The sequence below is a fragment of the Boleophthalmus pectinirostris genome, unplaced genomic scaffold, assembly GCF_026225935.1.
Source record: "Boleophthalmus pectinirostris isolate CB_2022bp ecotype Guang Dong unplaced genomic scaffold, ASM2622593v1 HiC_scaffold_5, whole genome shotgun sequence".
Classification (NCBI taxonomy): domain Eukaryota; kingdom Metazoa; phylum Chordata; class Actinopteri; order Gobiiformes; family Gobiidae; genus Boleophthalmus; species Boleophthalmus pectinirostris.
The window spans coordinates 32,383,034-32,408,736 of NW_026571404.1; the positions used below are offsets into that span (position 1 = coordinate 32,383,034).

The window sequence follows — 25,703 nt, forward strand, 5'->3', positions numbered from 1 at the left end:
TCTGTCTGATGGGGACGGGGCGATGGGGCTGAGTGATGCGCAAAGTGGCACCGGAGCGAGTGCGTAAAAGTCACCGGCTGCGACGCACGGACTTGGAACAACATGGATACACCGTGACTGCGCTCCAGGACGAGGCGCGGGCTCCTTCTTATCGGTGAGACAATTCCTAGTCTATTTTTGTTTAAGTTAATTATTATTTTTTAGTTTGTGAAAACGCGCTATGGGTTTTGGTGATGTTTTTGCTCGTGCCCTTTGCCCTCTGACACTATTACGCATCACTGTATAATAGGAACTACATATTTTTATTCAATCCTTTCCGCACCAGTCATGCGTAATTATTAATTTAAAGATAACTGACTCACCATAATCGTTAAATTAAATAACTTGAAGCTTTTTTTCCTCACAATTTCGGGACACATGTCTTCAACTTAATTCAAAGAAACAACAATTAAGCTGGTTCTAGTTTCGTTTGTGCGTAAATAAACGTCTATTGTCAGCGTGCAGGAGCGTAATGGTGATGGATGGTCTGTGAACGTTATTGGTTAACTCGAAACATTTACATAACAAGAAACAGCGTTAATATTACTAATTTATGGAACTAGTTTATGTTAATGAGAATAATATTGGATTTAACGATTGGTTTTGTTTGGTGTCGTACTAGAAGTTTGGGGGCTTACGGTCAATGCAATGTCACTACTTTGGACTTTTCTTAATGTTAGTGGGCATTTCATCTATAATTTATTTACATTTTCGATGAACAAATATACGTGAATTGATACATTTGTGCGTTCACAGCGTGACCTGACCCTTCGCCATCATGCCGGTCCTGGAGAGGGAGAGCTCCAAAGACAAAGGAGGAGACAATGTGAGTGATTATTTTACATATTCAAGACGTCCATGAGATCATCCTATTGTTTTATATTGTTGACCAAAAATGCACGCATCGTATGCCAAAATGAAAGTGATATTTGATGACGGTTTGAAGATGACTGGTTGTGTAAATGTATCAGGTCTTGTCTGGTGTGAGATCTGGGCCTATATTGTTCTGGTGTTTAAGGCCTGCTGCAGTTACACTATGTTCATCCCATGGTGGAAGGATGGTACCACCAGCACCTCCTCCTCTGTGCTTCACTGTCTCATCTTGTGGCTTTGCAGGCACAGAGAGACAGCGGAGATCAATAAATCAAACAGAACGCAACATGTTATAAAGCTGTTTCCTCATCAAAAACATACCTGGAGTTGTATTTTCAGTTTCATATTTTTAGTTTCATTCCACATGTGATGTCATGTGGGAATACAAGAAGTGCTCTGTTGTGTTTTTAAACTTCATGCACTTTCACTAGAATCATTTGGGTGATTTAAGCCCTGGAATTGCCCGTCTCTACAGAACCTAAGATAAATTCAGTGTTAACTTGAAAACTACCACTACATCACAGAACATTCTGAGCTTTGGCGATGTAGACCTAGCCAGGCCAGCGCCACCTAGTGTCTCCACTCAGTTTCATTTCTCTCCAGTGACTAGGTCAGGAATCAGAATACACTAGACCGTTTGCAAGAACTCCAGAAGTGTGAGTGGGCACCAGCCAATCAGCGAAGAGCCATACATTCTGTGTTGGCAACGATTCCCGAGATCAAGGATTTAAAACCGGAACAAAGAGAATGTTTGATGAATTTTATCAAGGGGAAAGACGATATTGCCCTTCTTCCTACAGGATTTTGGAAAAACTTAATATACCAGTTAGCCCCGTTAGCGACACATTACATACATCACGACCAAATAGCAACAATTGGTTAAATAAAAAAATTTATTCTAATGCTGCGAGGTCAGACGGTTTCCACGAAGTGAAACTGGCTGATGAATCAGGCTTATGTAGACAAACCAGGATTGCACAAACATGAATGAATCAAAACACAACTCCAGGTATATTTTTGTATGATTTAAAAACATTATAACAAAGCTCACAAGAATCAATTTTGTGCAATTTAACCTTTAACATTGAAAAAGATGTCTCAGTTTTAAACCCACAAAAACATGAAGCATATTTATTGTGTATTTTGCACCAGGCTCTTCCTAAACTACCAATCCCAGAGCTGGCAGACACTCTGCAACTGTACCTCCGCTGTGTGAAGCACCTGCTCACAGAAGAACAGTTCAACAGGACACAGACCATAGTCCAACAGTTCGGCGCCCCTGCAGGCGTGGGGGAGCTACTGCAGCAAAAACTCAAGGATAAGAGGGACAAGACTGACAACTGGGTAAATATGGAAAACTATTTAGTACAGCAACATAGTACCAAATCTCTGAATCGAAGCTGAATTTATGCTCATGCCCATATCCCTTATTGGCTTTCATAGTTTGTTTTGTTTTGTGTAGAATTATCCAGTGTTGGGATAGGTATTTCTTGCAGAACTGTCTGCCATTAATGAGCTACTCATTTTGTCATTTGGATACTAAAAAATACAGACAGGATTTTTGATATAGTATTTAGTATTTGAGTGGACAAAATTTCACACAAAAAATTGCTATACGTTTCGTCACAATCTTGTTAAGTACCAGATAGTAAAACCTGGTGTATGTAGGTGTTATTTTAAGCAGTGATCCTTGTGTACTTATGGAGAACATGCATTTGGAGAAAACAACCATTGAAGTTACAATGTCACATATGTATACATCTATGGAGGCAAGTTTTATTCATCCATTTTCTTCTGCTTTATCTGGGGCCGGGTTGAGAAGGCAGAAGTCTGAGCAGAGAGGCCCAAGACTTCCCTCTCCACACACACTTCTTCCACATCTTCTGGGGGGATCCTGAGGTGTTTTCAAGCCATCCAAGAACCATAATCCCTCCAGTGTGTACCATAGACCCTATATATGAGTGGACTAGCCGCCGTGTGCCAAATACGAAGTGCTCCGGGAGGCTCTTCCGGCTCCTTCTGACCCTGCCTCCAATTGACTTACATTTGGATCTTGTGGCTCCACTCTCTGTAACTGCTGCAGTGATCCTCGTCATTTTGGTCTTAAAATGTTCGTATTAACCCACAACATGATCCTGAATTTTTTTTTTTCGCTATGTTGTCCGTCAAACCTGTAACCATTTGCATCGCGAGTCTCATTTGAGTGGCGCTGAAAGCTATCGGTGACACTTAGCCCACTTCTTTTATAGTCTATGGTGTGTAGTTTTGCCTTTAGTATCTTCCCTTAAGACAGTTTTGGGTTTGGGGTTAAGACAATTTTGGGTTTGTGATGGCACAAGACCTCAACCACAAGATCTCAAGAGAAAAAATGGTCATATTTGGATTGGACAAAAAAGCAGTTCAGCAGTGGTAACATACATTTCTCAAGAGGCTGTAGTTCCAACAAGCAGTGACCAATGACCCAGTCCTCATGTCTCACCCCTAATACAAAAAATGGTAAAAATACACACTTTCAGTCTTGAATAGTTCCCATGGCTCTGATGGTAAAAGTTGGCAGTGTTTAAAATGAGGCTACATACAATAGCTGCAGCTGTGTTGCTTGTGCTGTAATAGACTTACTCTCATTTATCTATAGGGTTAACATTTACAGACCATATATTCAAATGTGACCTATAGCACACACACCTGGAACTGTGGTTCAGTTATAAAACAAGTTTGCATTGAGCTGAGATCTGACCATGTTGATACTTTGCAGTGACATCACACTGGGGGTGTATCTCTGTAGTGGAATGGTCAAACGTTACTGTGGTGACACAATACATGCATCCCAAATTTCGGACTTCCGGTCATCGTACAATGCATACTGGGAAGGATCCTCCAAGAAAGTGAGCATCAAACCGCCATGTTTGATTTCTCAGTGGGATGTGTCTATTGTCAAAGCCAGTCTTTTCTAGTCTTTTGAACCATTTTGCTTTTGTTTCTCGTTCTGATATTCTCATATTTTAGTTATGGGATTCTGACATTGTAATTGTGTGGTTGTTGGATGTTCTAACAGCAGAAAATGGCTCAAGAAACGGGCTTCGGAAGTTTGCAAACTCCTTAAATACAAAAGGGAATCAGATCTGTGTGACTGCAAAATCTCCATTCAAACAGTTTACCTTCCTAACTGAATAGAAAAATAGTGAAAGGCGAAGGCGATGGGCAGTATTACGGTGGCCGACGGCGTCTCAGAGAAAACAGCTTCAAGTACAGAAACGATGCAAATTCACAAACTCAAACACAAGTTTAAACAAGGCACAAACAAAGAAAAGTGGTGCAAATGAAAAAAATGTGCTGCAAGAAACAAAGACCAATGTATCATCGTCAAATGCGCTTCAGATAGAGAAACAATGCAAAGCACAAATGATGAAAACCAAGAAAACATCTGTAAAAGAGAATCGCCACAACGGAAGTGCTCCAAACCTGCATCTGTCCAATTTCAGCAGGGCCTTTGCGGTCCGTGGACAAAGCTACTGAAAGCGTCCCCTGCAGGTTTGGAGCACTTCCACTGTGGCAATTCTTTATGCAGCATTTTTGTTTTGCAGGTTGGTGTTTTTCTGACGAGTATTTGATGATGATAAATTTGTCTTTGTTTCTTGCAGCACTTTTTTTTTTTCATTTGCACTACATTCTTTGATTGTACCTCGTTTAAACTTGTATTTAAGTTTGTGAATTTGAATAATTTCTGCACTTGAAGCTGTTTTCTCTAACTGAAACGCATCAGACCGTTGCAGTGTGTTTAGCCCCCGTCGGCCACCGTACACTATTGATACACGGGAAGGAAGAAAACGGTAACCTTTGGCTGACTAAGGAATCATCCCGAGTTTGCAGTGAACATTTTGTATGTGGAGCGCCATCAAAGCAAAATCCCATTTGTTAAGCGAGAGGTGCAGAGGACAAGCAGGCCGAGTGAGCACTTTCTTGTTGGACTGACTTTACAGCAAGATCACAAATCAAACATGGCGGTTTGATGCTCACTTTTTGCTCAGGATTCTTCCCAGTGTACATTGCACAATGACCGGAAGTCCAAAATTCAGGATGCATGTTTTGACACATTAGCAAACACTGTCAAAAAAGATTTAAGTTTGTGTTTATGAAATTTAAAATCTAACTCTTAACATAAAGGCTTCTTGAAAGATATAAACCTTTTCTAAATTAACTAATTACATCAAAATTCAATCAAGGTAGATGTCCAAACATGAATAGAATTTTGGTTTTGTTTTTTTTTGCCCAGTTATTCTGACACTTCACCAATACCCATCACTCTTGTACCAGGCCTATGCTTTTTTTCAGTTATAATTCCTGTCGCAACTTCCTCTGATTCTGTGGTTTTCTGGAGCTGTGCTGATAAACCTTTTAGCAAATGTTATCAACCCCCAGACTAAATATAATATGGAAAGACGCATTTCCTTAATACATTCAGAAATTTATCGTAAATTATGAGTTTTATCCTTGCAATACCACATAGTTGATTCGCCTCCAGTAAGCATTCAGACGTTTAATATTAAAGGCCCTGTTCTGTGCGATAATCAGGAGGTGTATGTTAGCATGCTAGTTGTTAGTTTACCCTTCCAGAGAGTTGTGAAAAGAGCTTAAAAACTTATCATGTTGAATAATTAGGATGGTCAGAAATGCATAAGGAATAAGTTTTGGAGCACTGCAGGCCATTTAAGACAGTAAAAATGAGGTACAGTGCAATAAAAAAGATTGCTAGATAGATGTTTAATGTTATACTGTGTAACATTTTAGGTAAAGCGATAACATCTCCATGGAGACAAGCAGGTGATAGACCAGAAAAGTTATGCAGTAGACCTAAAATGTTTTCAAAGCTTAAAATGTGACATTGAAAAAAAAATCCATACCGTTGCTTTAATATTGCTTGGTTATTGGTTTAACTTTATTTGAGTGTGTTTGTTGTCTCCATGGTGACAGGTGTACGAGTACTGGCTGAATGACATGTACCTGAACAACCGGCTGCCTCTGCCCGTGCACTCCAGCCCCGCCATGGTGTTCCCCCCACGGCACTTCAGAGGACCCTCAGACTGTCTCAGGTACCACACAAGAGCAACACACAACGTATAGAGTCACACACAGAATTATACAATTACACATTATTGTTTATCATTAATTTGTATTTTGTTTTTTGTGTGGGCAAGTATTTTTACCACAAGTCTGTGTTAAATATTTTCTGATCTGTTATAATGTTGCTTCCTCATCACAAACATACCTTGAGTTCTGTTGTTTTTTTGTTTTGTTTTGTTTTGTTTTTTCACACCTGTTCAACAGTTCGTCTCTCAAATGGAAAGCACTCTATTCCACCTTGTGATGTCATGCTGTAATACAGAAAGTGCTCCATACACCTTCACTAGAATCATTTGGTTGCATTCAGCCCTGGAATTGCCAATCTTTACTGAACTAAAGGTAAAAGGAGGTATTATCTTGAACGCTACTACTTCGTGACATCACAAGGTGGAACAGAGCATTTTAAGCTTTTGAGATGTAGAAAGACAATTAATAAAGAGTTACTCAAACATGTGTGAATGAAACAAAACACAACTCCAGGTATGTTTTTGATGAGGTAACAACATTCTAACATGGCTTAAAGCTCCCAAGAGAATTTTACGTGTTATAGGACCTTTAAAATAGGGACGGTTAAAGTGAATATTGTTAAAACGCAGATGGTTTGTACATTGAGTTCTTGGGTCCAGTCTTTACTAGAAATGATCAGGTTCAACATTTGCATATTTACCTTTTGTATATTTCATGGCAAAGTACAGTGTAATGAATAGGAAATCTGTCTCTTGTTACCGTCTGGGAGAATGACATCATCACCACCAATACACCCTTACATCATGGGGACTTTAGTGTTTAATAAAGAACATGATTTAACGTTTAGATCTGGGTTGAAAAAGTTCAAGGTTGGGGTTTAGGTTAAGGTTAGGGAAGTAGTGACTATGGATAAGGACAGAATCAGTCTCCAGGAGATGAATGGAAGTCAATGTATGTCCCCAAAAAGCATGATAAAGCAGCATGTGTGTGTGTTTGTGGGTGTAAAAAAATGTGCAAAATAATACAAATCTCAATTTTATTATTTTAACATATTTCAAAGATGAATTGTGTCTATTTGTTCCTATTTTGACATGTAAATTTAAAATAGATGGAAAAAACAATATTGTGTCATGATTTGTTGAAATGAATTGTGTTGATTGTATGATGCGCATTGTTTTAATACAAGTTAAGGTGAAATGGAATTTTGTGGTGGTTTTCAATATTATACATGTATGTATATATTATGTATATTTTATATTATGAACTGCAGCACTGACACTACTTAGTGAAGAAAGAGGTACTATTGAATACTGTAACATGAAGAACAGCGCACTATTTCTACTTCATAAAGTGTTAAAACATATCAGTATACACTGGAAAAAAAACGATATCATGTTAAATTAAAATTTCTTAAATTAAGAACATTTTACTTTATTTAAAGTAAAGTAAAATGTAAGTAAAATTATCTACCAATGGAATAAGTGTGTTTTTCTTAATCCGAGCAACATTAGATTTTGTTTCTTAATTTAAGCCCAAACAGTTGTTGTTTTTCTTATTTTAAGTTTAGTACGATGTATTTTCATATTTTAAGTACAAAATGTCTTGTTCCACTGGCAGATACTTTTACTTGTCAAGGGAAATTTACTCAAATCATAATAAAACTTTCTTAAGTTGGCTACATTTTGTTTTTTGGTGTGTAGAGTTAAAATAGTTTTTCACTGTACACTAGTGTAAAAAAAATTTAATCATAATCAGTGTCAGATTCATTTACGAGGAGTGTGGTTACATCACTTTACCAGTGTTGAACCTTCTACACTTTGGAAAGTGCAGTTTTAACAAATTCTAGTGTGAGCCTCATATGACATGGTAAAAGTGTTAAAATGAACAATATATGAGTTGGAATGACACAATTTGCTGTGTACTAAGATGCTCCAAGCTATACTGTAAATACATATAGGCCTATTTATACACAAAAAAAAAAAAAAAATCGTATATACAGTAAGACATATGGTTCAAAATGTAATACATAAACAGCCTTTTCTTACAAACATGAATTCACAGTACAGGGCTTAAATAATTGTAAATAGATTAAAAAAAAAAAAAAAAGTAAAACAGAAATGTGTACTGTACTGTTTTGGGGAGAATGCGTTTCTTCACAGATGTCTATAACAGTGAAGCGAAGACTTGACAGATAGGGCCATTACCCAGAATCCCTTTGGGCTGTTGGGGTTAACTGGTGGTGAAGGTTGCTCTGTGATTAAGGGGGTATTGATCCTGAAGCGCCTCCTTAACCAGATGATTTACATAAAACATTTGTGTGGCTAAATGTAGGGCATTCTGGAAATAAATCAAGGGTTAAACACACCATCCCTTAACCCACTTTTTTTTTCTTCCTCTTTTTTTAAGGTTCGCAGCACATTTGATTTCTGGGGTGCTGGACTACAAGACACTACTCGACGCGTGAGTCAATTCTTGCTTTAAATTATTTTACTAAAAGACTGGTTTGTATACTGTGATAGAGTATCCAATTCAAACCTCAGCCGAGTGCATACTAGACCCTATGTGAAGAACATCTGCCAATCCCCAAATTAAATTATAAAAAGAGAAGCAGGAAGATGAAGTAACTCCCAAGTCACTCTCAATCGCCTCTCCACAGATCTAAGCTGTGTTGCCTCAAGTAGCAGGTCACCTATGTCAGCTGCTTAGAAATAAAAGTTAAATGCCATATTGTGGAATATACTCAGCAAAGCAATAACAGCTCATCTGGAGAAGAACAGGTGACCTACCACTTAAAAAATATATATATTTTTTTACATTTATTTGAGCCAAACTGTCTTAGAACAGTACAGATACAGTATATTCTATAAGTCAAAATATTAGTTTTTATATATTATAAAGTCAATATAAAATTGTGTAGAAAGTGTTTTATTGTCCAATAAGGTGGCTGCAAAAATCATGGTGAATAATAGGTTCTATTCACGCTTACTTCACAAACCAGGAAGATGTCTGGAAACAGCAGCGGGCTCTTTTCACAGTAGTCTGACAGAATGTAGGAAAAATTAGAATTTGGCCCAGTTTTCTTCATCTAAATGTCACTGTAGTGTTCCATTGTGTTCGGCTAATCAAACCTTACAACCATACCTCAGTTTTCATCATTTCCCCATTGACACACAACTCCAAGCGCACTGGGTACATGCGATTAGAAGAGATAAGACACCAAATTCAAGATTATTCCATACGTATGCAGTCTTCATTTTACTGCTGATGATATTTACTTCAGTGGGTTTGATCATATAGTCGGTAGGTGAGCCCAGTGTTGGTAACTACACCCACCAGAAGTTCTCATTGCATGTTTCCAAACGTCTTCCTGGTTTGTGACGTAAGCGTGAATAAAACATGTTGGGATGCAGAATGCATAAGTTAAGTGAGGAATAACTTTGAACCACTGCAAATCATTTAAAATGAACTAGTTCTGTTTTACATGTTTTTAGACAGTAAAAATCTAAATACAGCACCTTTAACTTTTCTCATGCACTCTTGTTAGCCGTGCCCTGCCTGTGGACTACACGCGGGGACAGTTAGCGGGGACCCCTATGTGCATGGAGCAGTACTACCGCCTCTTCACCTCCTACAGACTACCGGGGCCTCAGAGGGACACACTAGTGGCCCAGGAGAGCAGCGTGATGCCTGAACCAGAACATATCATCGTGGCGTGCAAGAACCAGGTCAGTGCTAAGATAACAGCAAACACAAGCTAATGTTTACGGCGATCAAATGATTAAAATGGATTCTTGTGAGCTTTAAGCCATGTTAGAATGTTATTACCTCCTTAAAAACATGGAGTTATATTTGTTTCATTCACATCATGTTTGAGTAATCCTGTTTTATTCTGTCTACATCTCCAAGTATGGTAGTTTTCTAAGAGGCAATTCCACGACTGAAATTATCCAAATAATTCTAGTGAAGGTGTATGGAGTTTAAAAACACAGTGGAGCACTTCCGCTATTACCACATGCCATCACAAGGTGGAGTGTTTTCAGTTTGAGAGAAGAACTCAGCCTCAATATGCAATCTATGGAGAAGCAACCCCGCTCACAGGAAGTCTATTTTTAGCAATAAAAACACCAGAAATTGAATGAATGAATCAGTATGTTTAAAGCCGTACTGGGGAACATTCCAGGCAAAGAAACAATATCGTTATGAAGATAAGCAGGTGACAGACCCTCTACCAAAAGCTGACAACAGCCTTTACACCGCTTCTCTTTAGAAAGTGTTTTTATTTTATTTTTTGGTCTGAGAATCAGGAAGTACACTGTTAGCATGCTAGCTGTTGTTAGCATTACAGTATCAACAAAATCCCTGTGAAAGTAGGGCTGGGTATCATTACGAAGTCACCGATACGATACTGCCCCGATACATAGGCCACGATTCGATACTTTTTTCGATACAGTGCACTTTCGATTCAGTAAGATTTGATATGATATATTTCAAATCAATTCAGTATGGTTCTGTGAAAAACAAAAGGCTAAATCAACACTTTGAAAGTTTAAAGTCATAAAAGTTGATATGAAAAACACCCATTTTATTCAAAACAGTGAAAATGTCAACACAACTGTAGCGAAGTAGCGTAGTAAAATATACCTAAAAATACTCTTGGTGATATATCGATACAGCAGCCCACGATATCAATACTGTATCATCAAATTATGAATGAAAAATGACAATGACAATGAAAAGTGCTTTTAAACTCATCCCAAATCACAGTGAATCCTGAGGGTGTACAGAATGCAAAAGCAAAGTGAGGAATAACTTTGGACCACTGCAAATCAATCCGTGTATCATTCGTTCAATCGTGTTGTAAAATAAAACCAAAAATAAGACTATTTACTGCAATAAAACTGCAATGCCGGACTGAACCAGGACTAAACCAGGACTAAACCAGGTCTAAATCAGGACTGAACCAGGACTGAACCAGGAGTGTTGGGGTGGGCCCACGGGACCAGTACTGAGACCAGTTTAGTTCTGGTTTAGTCCTGGTAGAGCTGATTTAGTCCTGGTTCAGTTCTGGTTTAGACCTGGTTTAGTCCTGGTTTAGTCCTGGTTTAGTCCTGGTTCAGTTCGTGTGCGGCACAAAAGTCCGGCGTCGCAGTTTAAGTCATGGAAACTGGAAACAGCTGTTATCCGTTTTTTTCCATTATTCATTTAAAACACAAAATTGAAAACTGAAAAAACGAATCGTTATCTGTTTTTTGTTTTGTTTTTTTTATTTTGGGGACAAATAATGAATAAAATAGTTGTTTTTTCGTTTTCTTATTTTTGGTTTTATTTTGAAAAACAATTGAACTACTGATACACAGATTAGTTTGCAGTGGTCCAAAGTTATTCCTCACTTTCCTTTTGCATTCTGTACACTCCAATGATTCACCGCGATTCGGGATGAGTTTAAAAGCACTTTTCAATGTCTTTGTCATTTTTCATTCATTATTTGATGATACAGTATTGATATCGTGGGCTGCTGTATCAATATATCACCAAGAGTATTTGTAAGTATATTTTAGTCAATTATTTGGTGTAAGAGCTGCAGTTGTGTTGACATTTTCTCTTTTTTGAGTAAAATGGGTGTTTTTCATATCAACTTTTATGACATTAAACTTTCAAAGTGTTGATTTAGCCTTTGTTTTGCACTGAACCGTATCAAATTGATTTGAAATATATCGTATCGAATCATATTAAATCGAAAGTGCAAAATTGTATTGAAAAAGCGACAAAACAAATGAACGAATGATACATGGATTCAAACTGTTTTCAATTAACTAGTTCTGTTTTCCACATTTTTAAAACCGTAAACCATCTGAGTAATAATTTGTATACAGTTACTCATCATTTATCAATTCATATTTGAGTCATGGTCGACTAAGATAAGAGTAACATAAGCGCGGGATGCACGATGATACTGGAAAATGTGCTCCCTATAGTATAAGCTGATGTTGAGTGGTCAAATAAATGTGTTTACAAGATTTCCGTGACAGAAGGACATATGCGCCAAAGCTCCTCTGTTCTGAATCTCACTGCAACCGAAATGACTAATTAAAGCTTGGACAGGTGTAGTGAGATAATTAGCATCATAACAGGTAGCGTTTGCATATGGGTCTACAAGCTGTTTATTTCAATTCTAAAGTCATCATTTGTAAGAAAGCACAGAATAATGATATAAAACACTAATTAAATTGCAGTAACAATTTTCACTTTTGCATTTTTTTTTATTTTTTTTATTTGGACGCTCATTTCTAGCAAGAGTAGCTAATAATTTTCTAAGTGATATGGCAAAATCTGTTTTTCTACTTGATTGTGCCCTGAGGTTTTGATTTAGTTGTAATAGAGACAGCCAGCCGAGCGCGTCTAATTACTTGAACCATGAATCAAGTAATAAAATCTGTGAAGTTAATATTCATATTAGAAGCTGTGCTGTGTTTTGCTGAGGATAAGATTGGTTACAAGTGTGCCAACAAGTGCCAGATATCTTAAGGCTACAGTACTACAGTATAAAGTTGGATGGCACAGAACTTCCTACAACTCAACAGCTCCAAATCTGTTTAATCAACCCCCCACCACAATCTATCTTCCATATCATCAAGTGTCTCGGCCCTCTTGCTCCAAACATCACCCCTGCTGTCAGAAACCTCGCCGTCATTTTTGACTCTAACCTCAACTTCCAAGCCTGATTAATCAGCCGGTTTCACTTCGTGGAAACTGTCTGACCTCGCAGCATTAGGATTCGTTTGCTCGACAATAGGCAGGTACTGTTTTTATTTTACCAATCTCTGTTATTACGTTGTGACCTAATGCACAGGGCTAAGTGGTATATTGAGCTTTTCCCAAATCCTTTAGGAATAAGGACAATAATGTCTTTCCCCTTGATAAAATTCACCTTCGCTGATTGGCTGGTGCCTGAACTCGCGCTTCCAGGGTTCTTGCAAACCGTCTAGTGTATTCTGATTTCTGACCTAGTCGCTGGAGAGAAAGAAATTTGGTGGAGTCACTAGGTGGTGCCAGCCTGGCTATCAACTTCCACCTTCATATCAAAAAAGTCACCCACTCCTGTTTTCTCCAACAATTTTCTCCATCAATTAGCAAAATCAGAACTATCCTATCTACCACCCTAATCTTGAAAAAGTCATCCACACGCTCATCTTCTACCGTCTAAACTGTTGCAACTCCCTCTTCTCCAGTCTCTAAATCCATTTCCCGCCTCCAACTGGTTCAGAACGTAGCAGCTCTTCAGCTCTTCAATGGGTTTAACAGACATCAACACATGACCCGTTTTACTTCTTTTCACTGGCTGTCCGTGCATTTTAGAATTGATTTTAAGATTTTGCTGATCACTTTTAAAGCTCGTTTAGGTCTTGCACCAAGTTACATTTCAGAACTTTTAACCCCATTCGAGCCCTCCCACGGCCTTAGATCCTCAGGCAGGTCCCTGTGGCTGTTCCAAAGTCCAGGCTCCAAACAAATCGAGGTGATCGAGACTTTTCAGCCCAGGTGCCTCGGCTTTGGAATGACCTGCCTGAGGAAATAAGGCTCGCATCATCAGTATGATCTTTTAAATCACTCCCATTTTACATATTAGTTTTCTCCATCTCCGTCTAAAACATGGGTGCCCAAACTTTTTTCCTCTGTGGGCCAAAATGAAAATATGTATCAGCGGTCCAAGGGCCAGACCTGTTCATATTTTTGATGTAAAATTTAAACATATCTATCAATAAATTGTCTTTAATTACGAATTGTTTTAAAGGGATAATCTCGTATGTGTTCCCTATTTTTCATGATGGCTTTTTTAGCACAAGTTCAATTAAAATCGTCGTCTCAGCACCCACTCACAGGGCCAATTGAGACATGTTGACTTGATGGCGCGGTGGTTAGCGTTCTCACCTCACACTAAGAAGGTCCTGGGTTCAACTCTGTAGGGATGAGTGGCGATTTCTGTGTGGAGCTTGCATGTTCTCCCTGTGTGTGGGTTTCCTCCGGCCACTCTGATTTCCTCCGTCAACCTGAAACAAGCAAAATAATTAAAACATCCACACTGCAAATCTGGCTGATCTGGCCAAGATTTAAAAACTTATATCAGGTTAATCATCTTGTTTTCAGATTTATTATCTACTTACTAGCTGTGAGACTGTTTAATTCTACTCTACAGGTAGTTTATTTTAAGATAACTTGTCAAGTAAAATGATCTTGCTGCATGGACATATAATTTCACTGCTTTTAAGTCATTTTTTGATAGATTTAAGTGTTAATATATTAAAGTTTGGCCAAGCTTTTTTGCAGTGCATCTAAGATAGTCCTGACCAAGACTATCTCAAGATCTGGAGATGGGTTCCAGACACTTTGCAGTCATATTAAAGTACAATAAAAGTAGAAGACTAAATCCCATTTTTTGCTACTAAATTCTGTAAATGATGTTTTAATAACACCCACTGTTTACCATCCCTAGTCCTTTGTTGGCAGTTTTAGTATGATTGAAGTAAATTTGCAACTTTCTGGTCCAAAACAGTCAAACCTGAGTGTGTGCTGCCTCTAGTGGACACAGCAACTTCAAATACTATGCGATATCACACAGGACTGCCCTGATTACAGCTAGGTGTTTCTGTTACAAACATGTGAGGGGGACAGAGGGGGAGGAGACCTGTTAGACCAATCCCACTGTTCCTTATACCTCCAGACCACGCCGCTCCTCCCCCCTCACTCACCCCTTTAGTCCTCCAGGTACTTTTTTTTAGTCCTCCAGGTAATTTTTTTTTCCATATCAGACACCCGTAAATAAACTCTACTGCCATGTCCCCTGTCCAGTTCTTTGTGTTGGACGTGGTGATAAACTTCCGTCGCCTGAATGAGAGAGACCTGCTCACTCAGCTGGAGAGGATCATGAAGATGGCCGACAGCGAGGAGGAGCGCCTGCCCCCGATCGGGCTACTCACCTCAGACGGGCGGACTGAGTGGGCGGAGTCTCGTGCTGTACTCATGAGAGGTGAGCTGTGTCCTCAAAATGTTATGTTTTGTATTGGATTAGTCTAATGTTCAGCCCTCAGTTTCAGCTTCGCATTGTTTATTCTGGAGTTAGCCACCGTGAACATGATTATACTCAGCAAAGCTTAATTTTTCTCAATTATCCTGCTTACATCTTCTCAGCAGCTAACTGCATTCTGCTCTGATATACTCGTGTTCCCACAACAAAGCCAACCCAAAATTGTATTAATCTCTCAGGACAACACAAACACCCACCGTAGTACTGACCAATCAACAAGCTCTCCAATTCATATGGAGCCAGACTCTATAAAGAAGTGGACTAAAGGCTGCCACACACTACAGGAGAATTTGCCCGATTTTGGCTGTGAGGCGTGACCCATCTTTGTGTCTTTGCGTGCGATTTTGAAGCCGCTGTGCTCCTCGCGTGTCATGTCAGTGTGACTCTGAGCTGCTCGGTCAGATTATAACCACCAAACATCAGCAACACCACGGTTACAGCCAATAAAACAGAACATCAGGGGCAGAGGGAGTGACGGACACAGACACAGAGACGCAAGATACAAACTCCAACTATAGCAATATTTAAAGTGCAGCATCTCATCCACATTATCCATAGAACTTGTCCTCTGCGAATAACGACATCCAGTTCAAAAAAGTGCTGTTAATCCAGTTGGAGGCATTTTTTGAAAGTAAAAAGGCAAGAGTAGTTCCTCACGTGTTTCTGTTTACATCCACACAGCACACAGATCGAGGTGAAGCTGCAAATTCGTGATAGTGACTCTACTTCCTGTGAACTTTATTGCCAATCTTTTATGCTTTAAAAATCACGTATCTGAAGTATTGCACCACATTTCACAAATAATAACACAGTTTTGACTTGTATCTAAACTAGAAGTGCAGTGCTCTGATCTTTTGAACACATAAGAGTCTCAAATCCTGTGGTCCGCAGACATATCCCCCTGCAGTCTTTGCGATCAGAGATTTTAAGTCTCATAAGATTCTCCTCATGTCTGTGTAAGAGCAAAAAATCCTGAAGTGTGTGGCGGCCTTAAGGGAGAGTGACATCACCACCGTTCGGCTCCAGTCAAATGAAGCTCAATGAGGCTGAAAGGTAGGGGAAAATTTGGAGCAGACTTTCATATTAGGAATAGGAATTGATTTACAGACAAAATGGCGAAATAGAAACACTAGGATCAAGTAGACTGGGTTAATACGAACATTTTAAGACCAAAATGAGGAGCCTGACAGCAGCAGATACAAACAGAAGGATGAAGTTAAACAGTCAAAAAAAAATTCTGGAACTGGGATGGACTTTGAAGTGGATGAGATTGTTAAACTCCGTGTCTGCTATAGCTGTTTTTGTTAATTCTTTGCAACAAATAAAAAAAAAATTGTCAGAAAATGTTCAAAAATGTCACAAACTTACAATGTTGTTCTAGAGATGACCAAAAGCAAAATTGTAATTCTAAACTTTTACATATGAAACTTCTTCCAGAATCGACCAACAGGGACTCTCTGGACATGATCGAGCGCTGCATGTGCCTGGTCTGCCTGGACGACGCTAGCGGACCAGAGATTAACGACAGCACGCGGGCGATGTTAATGCTGCACGGGGGAGGGCCGCGCAAGAACGGGGCCAACCGCTGGTACGACAAGCCCATGCAGGTTAGAAACAGCCCCCCGGAAAATACGCCGTGTTCAGCCTACAATGTTACATCATATTTCATAAGACTCTGAATGTGTGACTGTATAAAAAGTGGGTCAAATGCTTTTAATTGGTGAAGCGAAAAGCAGAGCCAAACGGGGAGCAGTGCTGTGTAATGTATTTAATGTGATATTTCTAGACTCGGATCAAAAGTAAAGGTTTTCCCTGGATTCGGAATATTCTCTAGTGAAATGTTATTAGCATAGACCTATATACTGGTGTGTTTAGATTAAAGGTTATAGCTTTAATGAATTACAATATAGCCTATATTCTCAAGATACTGTACACACTACCAGTCAAAAGTCTGGACACACTCTCTAATTCCGTGTTTTTTCCCCTAATTTTTTCTACATTTGCATTTTAGATACATACAGAAGACGTCAAATACATGAAGCAAGATATATGAATTTTTCGATAAATCAAAGGGTGGATACTTTGTGGAATTTGAATTTTTTTTTAAGTTATCAAAATCAAAAACTGTGACACTCTCGGTTTGAAGTGGTTGGTAATAATAAAACTGTGAAACGAGTGCATAAGGAAAATTGTTATACACTCGGTGAGTCAGTGTAGTCACATTTTCTTAGTGTTTAATTAGCTTTTTTGTATTTTACCTAAACAAGTGACAATTTAAACCTGTCTTTACTGTTGACCGGTATCAGATTGGTCAAAAATAAGGACATCTGGGACATTTTTTGAATAAAAATGGGACAAATGTCTGGTTTTGGATAAATCTGCTGGGACAGGGGACACAGGGCTCAAAACTGGGACTGTCCTGGGTAAACAGGGATGTCTGGTCACCCTAAATAATGTAAAATGTAGAAATGAAAATACACATTGAATAAGAATGAAATGGTGTGTCCAAACATTTGACTGGTAGTGTAGCCTATTGAATTATTTCTTTAAAGGTGTAAAAACCATGATTTAAGACCCCCTATGGGCTAAGTGCTGACACATGAGCAGTACAGTCCAATTAAATCCGTACTAATGTATCTTGCTCTGCTTTGGCCTATTGTAATATTGAAAATCTAACAGTATTTTATGAAAGTGTTTTGATCAATTTGGTACAAGTGAAGGTTTTTAAAGGTGCTATGTGGAACTTTCCCAGTGGAAGACATGCCAGACCTTGCCTAGAATGTTCCAGTATGGCAATAAACTATATATATTCTGTTCTATTCCATTTATTGAATTATAGGTGTGTTTCTTTCTTTGAAAAGCAAGCATTCTTACTGTTAACAGACTTGAAAGAGTTCTGATCTGTCACTTGTTCTGGTGGTGTCAGCTTGTCTCCATAGATATAGTTTAATAGTATACTGTGGAACATTCCAGCTAAAGCAATAATATCTCCATGGTGCAAAGTTGCACCTTTAAAGCGTCCATATTAGACTATTTCCAGATCTATGCTGTAGTGTTGTGTTTTGTTTCATTCACATATATTTAACACACAAACCTGTATATATAGTTCTCTCAAACAGAAAAAACCCACCTTGTGATGTCAGATTGTAATACGGGAAGGGCTCCACTGTGTTTTTAAACTCTATACACATTAACTGGAATCATTTGGATCATTTCAACCCTAGAACTGGCAATCTCTACTGAACTAAAACGTAAAAGAATCTGTTAACTTGAAATTTTCATGACATCACAAGGCTGAACAGAGTATTTTGAGCTGTGGAGATGTAGACAAACTAATAATGAAGGATTTCTCAAACACGTGTGAATGAAACAAAACACAACTGCGGATATGTTCTTGTTTAGGTAACAACGATATAACAATATAATAATGAAAAGTAGTTAGATAGAAATGTGTATGTTGTATTACAAACGATTCAGTTCTAAAGATATTTTAAAATATGGTTATTACTGTGACAAGATGTATTTTCAAATATTCATTTTGTTTCATTGTCAGTTTATCATAGGAGCGGATGGCTGCTGTGGAGTTGTGTGTGAACATTCCCCGTTTGAAGGCATTGTACTGGTCCAGTGCACGGAGCATCTACTCAAATACATGTGAGGAATATTAGAACATAGGTCCCCAATCACCAACCCAGGGCCCAAAATCGGACTATTTGGTACCAGACCTCATGGGAAAATAGTATATACCCCCCTACTGGTCTTTAAAAAAAATTTAATGAGTATTAAGAAAAAAAAAGGTTGGGGACCGCTGTTTTAGGAGACAGATTTTTTACATTAGCCTGTATTGTAATAGAACATTAATTATTTCTATCCATTATTCATTGTTCCTTTAGGATTGGCAGTCCATCTAAACTGGTGAGAGCGGCGAGTGTGAGCGAGCTGCCTGCACCACGAAGGCTCCGATGGAAATGTACCCCGGAAATCCACAAACTTTTATCCGCATCTGCCGACAAGCTACACAGGTTAGTATGAAAACATAGCCAAAAAAGTAAAACAAAGATGCTACATGTGTATGAAAACTGACTGTCTGTTTGGTTGCCAGGTTGGCAAAAAACCTGGACATGAATGTGTACAAATTCTACAAGTACGGGAAAGAGTTTATAAAGAAGCAGAAGATGAGTCCAGATGCCTATATTCAAGTGGCTCTGCAGTTAGCATATTACAGGTAAGAGAGTGCAGAATTATCACAATAGTTATCCTTTTGTTATTCTTGGGGTACCAGTCTGAAAACTCTGTCCGTAGCATATTTAATTAGTCTCACTCTCCAAAGCTCATGTTGCTGTCCAGGTGCTTATCCAGAAAAGTGCTTAGACGCTTTTTTAAAGTTAGAGTGTGCACATTTCTCATCGTGACATGTTACTTGTTTCACTAATGAAAGTAAATGTCTCATTCACTGATGACATACTGTATATTAAAAGTTTAAAGCTCAGGACTAATCACCTATGTGGTAACTAATGACCATCAGACCTATAATCTTATGTAGAATCTGTTTCTGAAGCTTTGTAAACCACTAAGTTATTTCAACATTTTGCTCAATCTTGCATGTTAAATTGCATTTAAGGATATTAGTTACCAAGTAGCTAGTAACAAATGGAACTAATGGCATTGCCATTAAGTCATAGAGCAGGAGCGTCAGACTCAAATTCCCAGGGGGCAGAAATTAAAAACTGGGACTAAGTCGTGGGCCAAACGGAATATTTATTGAAAAATTTCAACAACATTTGCATGCTTTCTCTTTTTTCGAGATATGTACTGTTAAACATTTTCTTATTAAAATAAAATAATAGTTTTGTTTAAACATTGAATCCAGAACAAGCATAATATAAAACAATAACAATATTTTAAATAAATAATGTCTCGATAGTCTATCTGTAGCCAGCGGGCCAGCTCTAACACATATTTGATATGATCTTGTGGCCAAATGTAATTTGGGGGTCAAATTTGTCAGATCTGGGCATTGTACAGTTCCCGGGCCACATACGGTCCTTTGGTCGACTCTGACCGGCTCATTTAAGATAATTTGGTATTACAAAACATATTTTATATTTTTACCTCATGCATGGACTAAAGCTGCATTGCTTTTATTTTAAAGGTGGTTTTTTTTTATGACATTTTTTGTAAGGCAGCTTCACTTTTTCATTGCTTAGTTATAATATATACTCTTCATAGTCTTACCAGCTTGTCAAAACAATGCTATTTACTGCTTTTTATAAAGAAATACAATTAATAATTGAGCATTTTGGCCCAGGACTCCACAATATTTTCTGTTTCTCATGTGGCCGCATGGAAAAAATAATTGCTTACCCCTGGTATAAATGGACATAGCTAACTCGCTAGCCTCCACGTTCCAAATAAGAAGTGAGCATGGGCGTGCTTCCGGCTCCACTGACTCCACTTCGTATTGAAAAAAGCATCGCCCCTTGCTCCATAACTGCTGCTGTCAGACTCCTCATTGAGGTTTTAAAATGTTCATATTAACCCACTCTACATGATCCTGGTGTTTTCATTTTGCCATTTTGTCGACTGAGCAGTTTATCAAAATAAGACCACTACGTGCTATCTGCATCTCAAGCATTTTTATAGTCTACGAACAAGGAAGTGCAGTGTTAGCAAGCAGTTCAGTGTTATTAACTTTACTGTGATTTCTCTGGCCTCTGAAAATTTGGACCACTCTAGTTTAAAAAGAACTATTTCTGTTTTTCATGTTTTTGACAGCACCTTTTAAGTTAACTCCCTTCACCGGAAAGAAAATACAGCCTACTTCACCAACAAGTCTTCCACTGCTTTTACTACCACATAGAAAAAAGAAACATGGCTGTCTTCAGGGTATAAATTCTATCTTTAAAAGGTCACAGGGGCGTATTTGCTCACATTGACGATAAATATGCCAGAATAAATAAGTGGGACAGCATTAGAAGTAGCTCAATTGGTAGAGACGTCCAATAACCAAACAGTTGCTGGTTCAATAGAGGCAATGTATATGGTTTTGTTGTGTCTTTGGGTAAGATACTACACCCTACTAACTGTCTTCTTGATAATGACTGAAGTGGTGTAGTGAAATAGGCTATTTTGAATATCATAAAGGATGTTACATTAAACAATAGCAATTTTACTATTCAAACTGTTTTATATTATGTAAATTAGATTCTTGTGAGCTTTAAGCCATGTTAGAATGTTGTTATACAGTAGTCCAAAACAAGAAAAATGATCTGACGAAGGCTTTTTGCCAAAACATTATTTAAAAAATTTTTTTAAAGCTTCTGGTCATCGGCCCAGGCTGGTAATCTGTACTCCCGAAAAAATGCAGTGTTGGCCAGTCCACCTCAGACCATGGTGCAGTGGCGTCTGATTCAGGGACAGACTGGCAATCTGTTGTTCTGGAAAACTTCTGGAAAACTTCTGGAAAAGTCCAGAACGGAGTACAATAATAATAAATGCCCCTGGCCCTGGTCCTCAATTCCCACAATCTTGCCAACCCCGGGCCGATTTGTAGGCCGATTTGTGGGTCAGTTTGTTTTGGGTCAATTTGTAGGCTGATTTGTTGTGGGCCTATTTGTTCTGGGCTGATTTGTTCTGGGCCGATTTGTTCTGGGCCTATTTGTTGTGGGCCGATTTATGAACCAATTTATGGGCTGATTTGTGGTCTGATTTGTTGTGGGCCGATTGGTGGACCGATTTGTGGGCTTGATTTGAGGAGGGAAAAGTCCAAGGCTGATTTTTGGTCTCAGTCTGTCCCTGCATCAGCCATCTGAGTGTGCTGTGCTTTTTTTTTTTTTGTCATTCATTTAATTTTAGAATGACATCTCATCAAAAACATACCTGTAGTTGTGTTTTGTTTTATTCACACATTTGAGTAATCCTTCATTATTACTCTGTTTACATTTCCAAAGCTCAAAATGCTCTGTTCCACCTTGTGATGTCATGTAGTGGTAGTTTTTAAGTTAACAGCTACATTTCACCTTTTGTTCAGTAGAGATTGGCAATTCCAGGTCTGAAATTATCCAGATTATTCTTGTGAAAGTGTATGGAGTTTTAAAAGTATTTTGTCTTTCCAACCACAGGTGTCATGGCCGACCCGCGTCCACTTACGAAAGCGCCTCTACCCGCCGATTCCGACAGGGACGAGTGGACAACATCCGCTCGGCCACGCCCCAAGCTCTGGCCTTCGTCGCAGCAATGACTGATGGGAAATTGAGTTCAAGCGTAAGATGTTTAATAGCGGCTGTAGTCATCGTGTCACTGCTTAACAAATGCTCTCTCCAGACAGCGGCGCACCATACAAATCTATCTGAATAATAAAACAATATACGGCATTCCCATATTTTTCTGGCTGTCGTATCATCTTTCCTTCACTCTATATTTAAGCTTGATATTAATAGGCTGTTTATTGATTCTGTGTTCCAGGAGAAGATGGAGCTGTTACAAGACGCCATAGCAGCACAAACAAAATATACTATTCTGGTAAGTGGACTTATTAAAAGGCAACTGTTGACTTGAAAATCACTACATGACATCACAACATGGAACAGAGCATTCTGTGGTTTGGAGATGTAGACAGACTAATAATAATGGGTTGCTCAAACATGTGTGAATGAAACAAAACAACTCCAGGTATGTTTTTGAGGAGGTAACAACATAACAACATGTCTTAAAGCTCACAAGAGAAAATGTTGGTTAACAGAGGACCTTTAAAGAAGACATACTGCGCTTGTGTCTGCTACATAGTTATAATCTATGACAAACACAGATCATTATGTACATAATTTGTACATTTTAAAATGCAATATTGATCTAAAACAGCTTAACAACTGAAACAAGTCTGCTGATTTACAGACGCTACTGTGAACATCATCACAACAAAGGGTCATACTGTGAAACCCAACTGCATATCATAAATACTGGTAGGTAAAACTACTAATTAAAGTACTTTCGTGTTGTAGGCAATTACAGGGATGGCCATAGACAATCACCTTCTGGGACTGCGAGAAATAGCACGAGAGCTGAAGATGGAGACACCAGAGATCTTCACAGATGAAGCCTATCTCATCAGTAACCAGTTCATCCTCTCCACCAGCCAGGTAGGACTCTTTCATACTGAGCTGTGGGCAACACAAAGAAATACTTAACTTTGACAAACAATTAACAACAACAACAACAAAAAAAAAAACACTTTAATTAATATGCCTCTTCTGTAGCTATACAGTGTAAAGTCATGTCATGCTAAAGGTTATCGCTTCCATTTGGATCTAATAATAATAGTAATGGCTTACATTTGTATTCATGAGCTTGACAAGCCTCTCAGAGAGCTTCACTGTCTGTAGTCATTCACTCCATCCTCAATGGTGGTAAGTTACTTCTGTAGTCACAGATGCACTGGGGCAGACTGATGGAATACAGGCTGCCAATCTCACCATAGCCTCTCCAACCACTTGTGTCTTTTGCAAAAGGATAACAATCATTTATTGAAAACTAACCTCAAAGGTTACGCTGCTACTTTTGTATTAATACTCAAAATAAGTGTAGGTATATAGAAACATCAAAAACATAAATAAAAAAGACTTGAAAAGGCTTAAAATTGTTCACTGTAAGGAGTTACGTTTACTTTAAATTATATATAATATATATAAGTGATCTTCTTTTGAACTGTCATTCGGTCATAAATTGGAGTAGTGAGTAGGGAAAAGTGTATGTGAGCCTAGAGCTGTATTAAACTAACCTGGCTAACACAAGATATGTGTACCATTCTGAAATGAGTTCTACACATTATTAATCTGGGATGGCTCTTACTGAACGCAATCTGGACATACAAACTAATGCTCCAAGCTGATCACAACAGCGGAACAAAACCAAAAAAAATAAACTTTTGGCTCATTTGGGCACTTCATCTTTGGCTTCCACCCAAACCACGATGCTGCTCTGTCTTTGGTCTGAACAACTGGTTGGCCAGGACCAAGCAGGAGCCTGCCAAGATGGATTCTCATGAGTTGACAAACATTGCAAGAATCCATCTTGCTGATTAACTGACTTGCCAATTAAATTTTAAACCACCATATCATCTACACCCCTAACCTTAGACTGTATAAAGAAGTGGACTAAGGGAGTGCAACATCACCCACAGTGTTCAGCTCCAGTCAAATGAAGCTCACCAAGGCTGACAGTTATAGGGGTGAATTTGGAGCCGAGTTCCATATTAGGAATAGGAATTTATTTATGAACAAAATAGGGAAATGAAAACACCTGGATCATAGATAGATAGATGCCCCTAACTCAACCATGACTGTTTTTCACCAGGTTCCTACCACAGTGGAGATGTTCTGCTGCTATGGTCCGGTCGTCCCAAATGGATATGGAGTGTGCTACAACCCCCAGTCTGATCACATCATCTTCTGCGTCTCCAGTTTCTATGACAGCCCCCAGACCTGTTCCACCAACTTCTCCAAAACTGTGGAGAAGGCCCTGGTGGACATGAGGGACCTGTGCACCATCTCCAAACCTACCTGCAAACCTGGTATTTGCAACACAAGTGCACAAAGACAAAGCAAACAGGGTCAGAGTGTGGAGAGCAAGGGAAGCGCCACACCCAGAGCAGAGGAACCCACCAAGAACCAGGCGCCTCTGCCCAAAGTGGTGGTGAAGACAGCAGAGAAGAGCTCAGCACAGGGAGGAGGGCACTGAGGAGAGGGACTATCCAACCATATAAGTGCACTTAATGATACAGTGACTGTGTTCTATGTGAATCAGTGATACTTACATTGTGCAGTAAGTAGTAAAAGTACTTTGAAGTTTGAAATCAACTAAATGTTAATAAACAGAGTAGTATATGGATGTTGATTCAGTAAAAACGAAATATAACTTGACAAAAGCGTTATAGCCTATAGCCTATATATGAGAAACCCTGTGTGTTGTTAAAGTCAGAGTAGCTGTATTCACATATACTGTAATGTTATAGTATGATATAGATTACTGTGAGGTAAAGCAGGTTTATTAATAAGAGGTACAATATGTATTAATAAGAGCTACAATAATGGCATTATTTTATTCTTATGAGACCACTAAACTGTATTTAGCCTATTGAGTGCATGCGGCGATCATATTCTTATTAATGTGGAACTATAAGTTCTATGCAATTTGTGTGCTGTCTTTTTGTACAGTTTGTTTATGTGCAATAATAATGTTATTACTGAGTTGAAGAACTCAAATGACTGAGACAGATACTGTGCTTTTAAACAGGGAGTTACTTCCTGTCTGACAATGATGTTCTAGAAAGTGTTGAAGTAGGTTTGTGTGAGCCTACAACTATGTATTAGATTAGCAACAATCAAAGTGTATTTATTTTGCAATACCAGAGACAATATGAGGGGCTGAGGAGTAGCCTCTATGTTAAAAGTACAATGTACATATACAGAGCAAAGTAAATTATGGCAGCATTACACCTATAATAAAGATGATATTACAATGAAAAGCTCTTTTTGTTATTTCATTTAATCTTCTTGATTTAAGTTCAGTTACAGCAGGGCACATATTGAGCATCACATGATCCATTTATGTCATAGGTGATTAC

The 25,703-nt window shown here is 38.6% G+C and overlaps 1 protein-coding gene across 1 annotated transcript; it reads left to right on the top strand.

Annotated features, from left to right (window-relative positions):
- chata (choline O-acetyltransferase a) lies at positions 1-25,561 on the top strand. The gene is made up of 15 exons (XM_020923713.2): positions 1-154; positions 796-865; positions 2,065-2,256; positions 5,884-6,002; positions 8,407-8,460; positions 9,545-9,725; positions 14,848-15,025; positions 16,520-16,689; positions 18,636-18,736; positions 18,976-19,104; positions 19,185-19,307; positions 22,204-22,345; positions 22,547-22,603; positions 23,083-23,220; positions 24,434-25,561. The coding sequence occupies exons 2-15, from the start codon at positions 818-820 to the stop codon at positions 24,815-24,817; spliced, it is 2,016 nt and encodes a 671-aa protein (XP_020779372.2). The 5' UTR covers positions 1-154; positions 796-817; the 3' UTR covers positions 24,818-25,561.
- Positions 25,562-25,703: the final 142 nt, after the last annotated feature.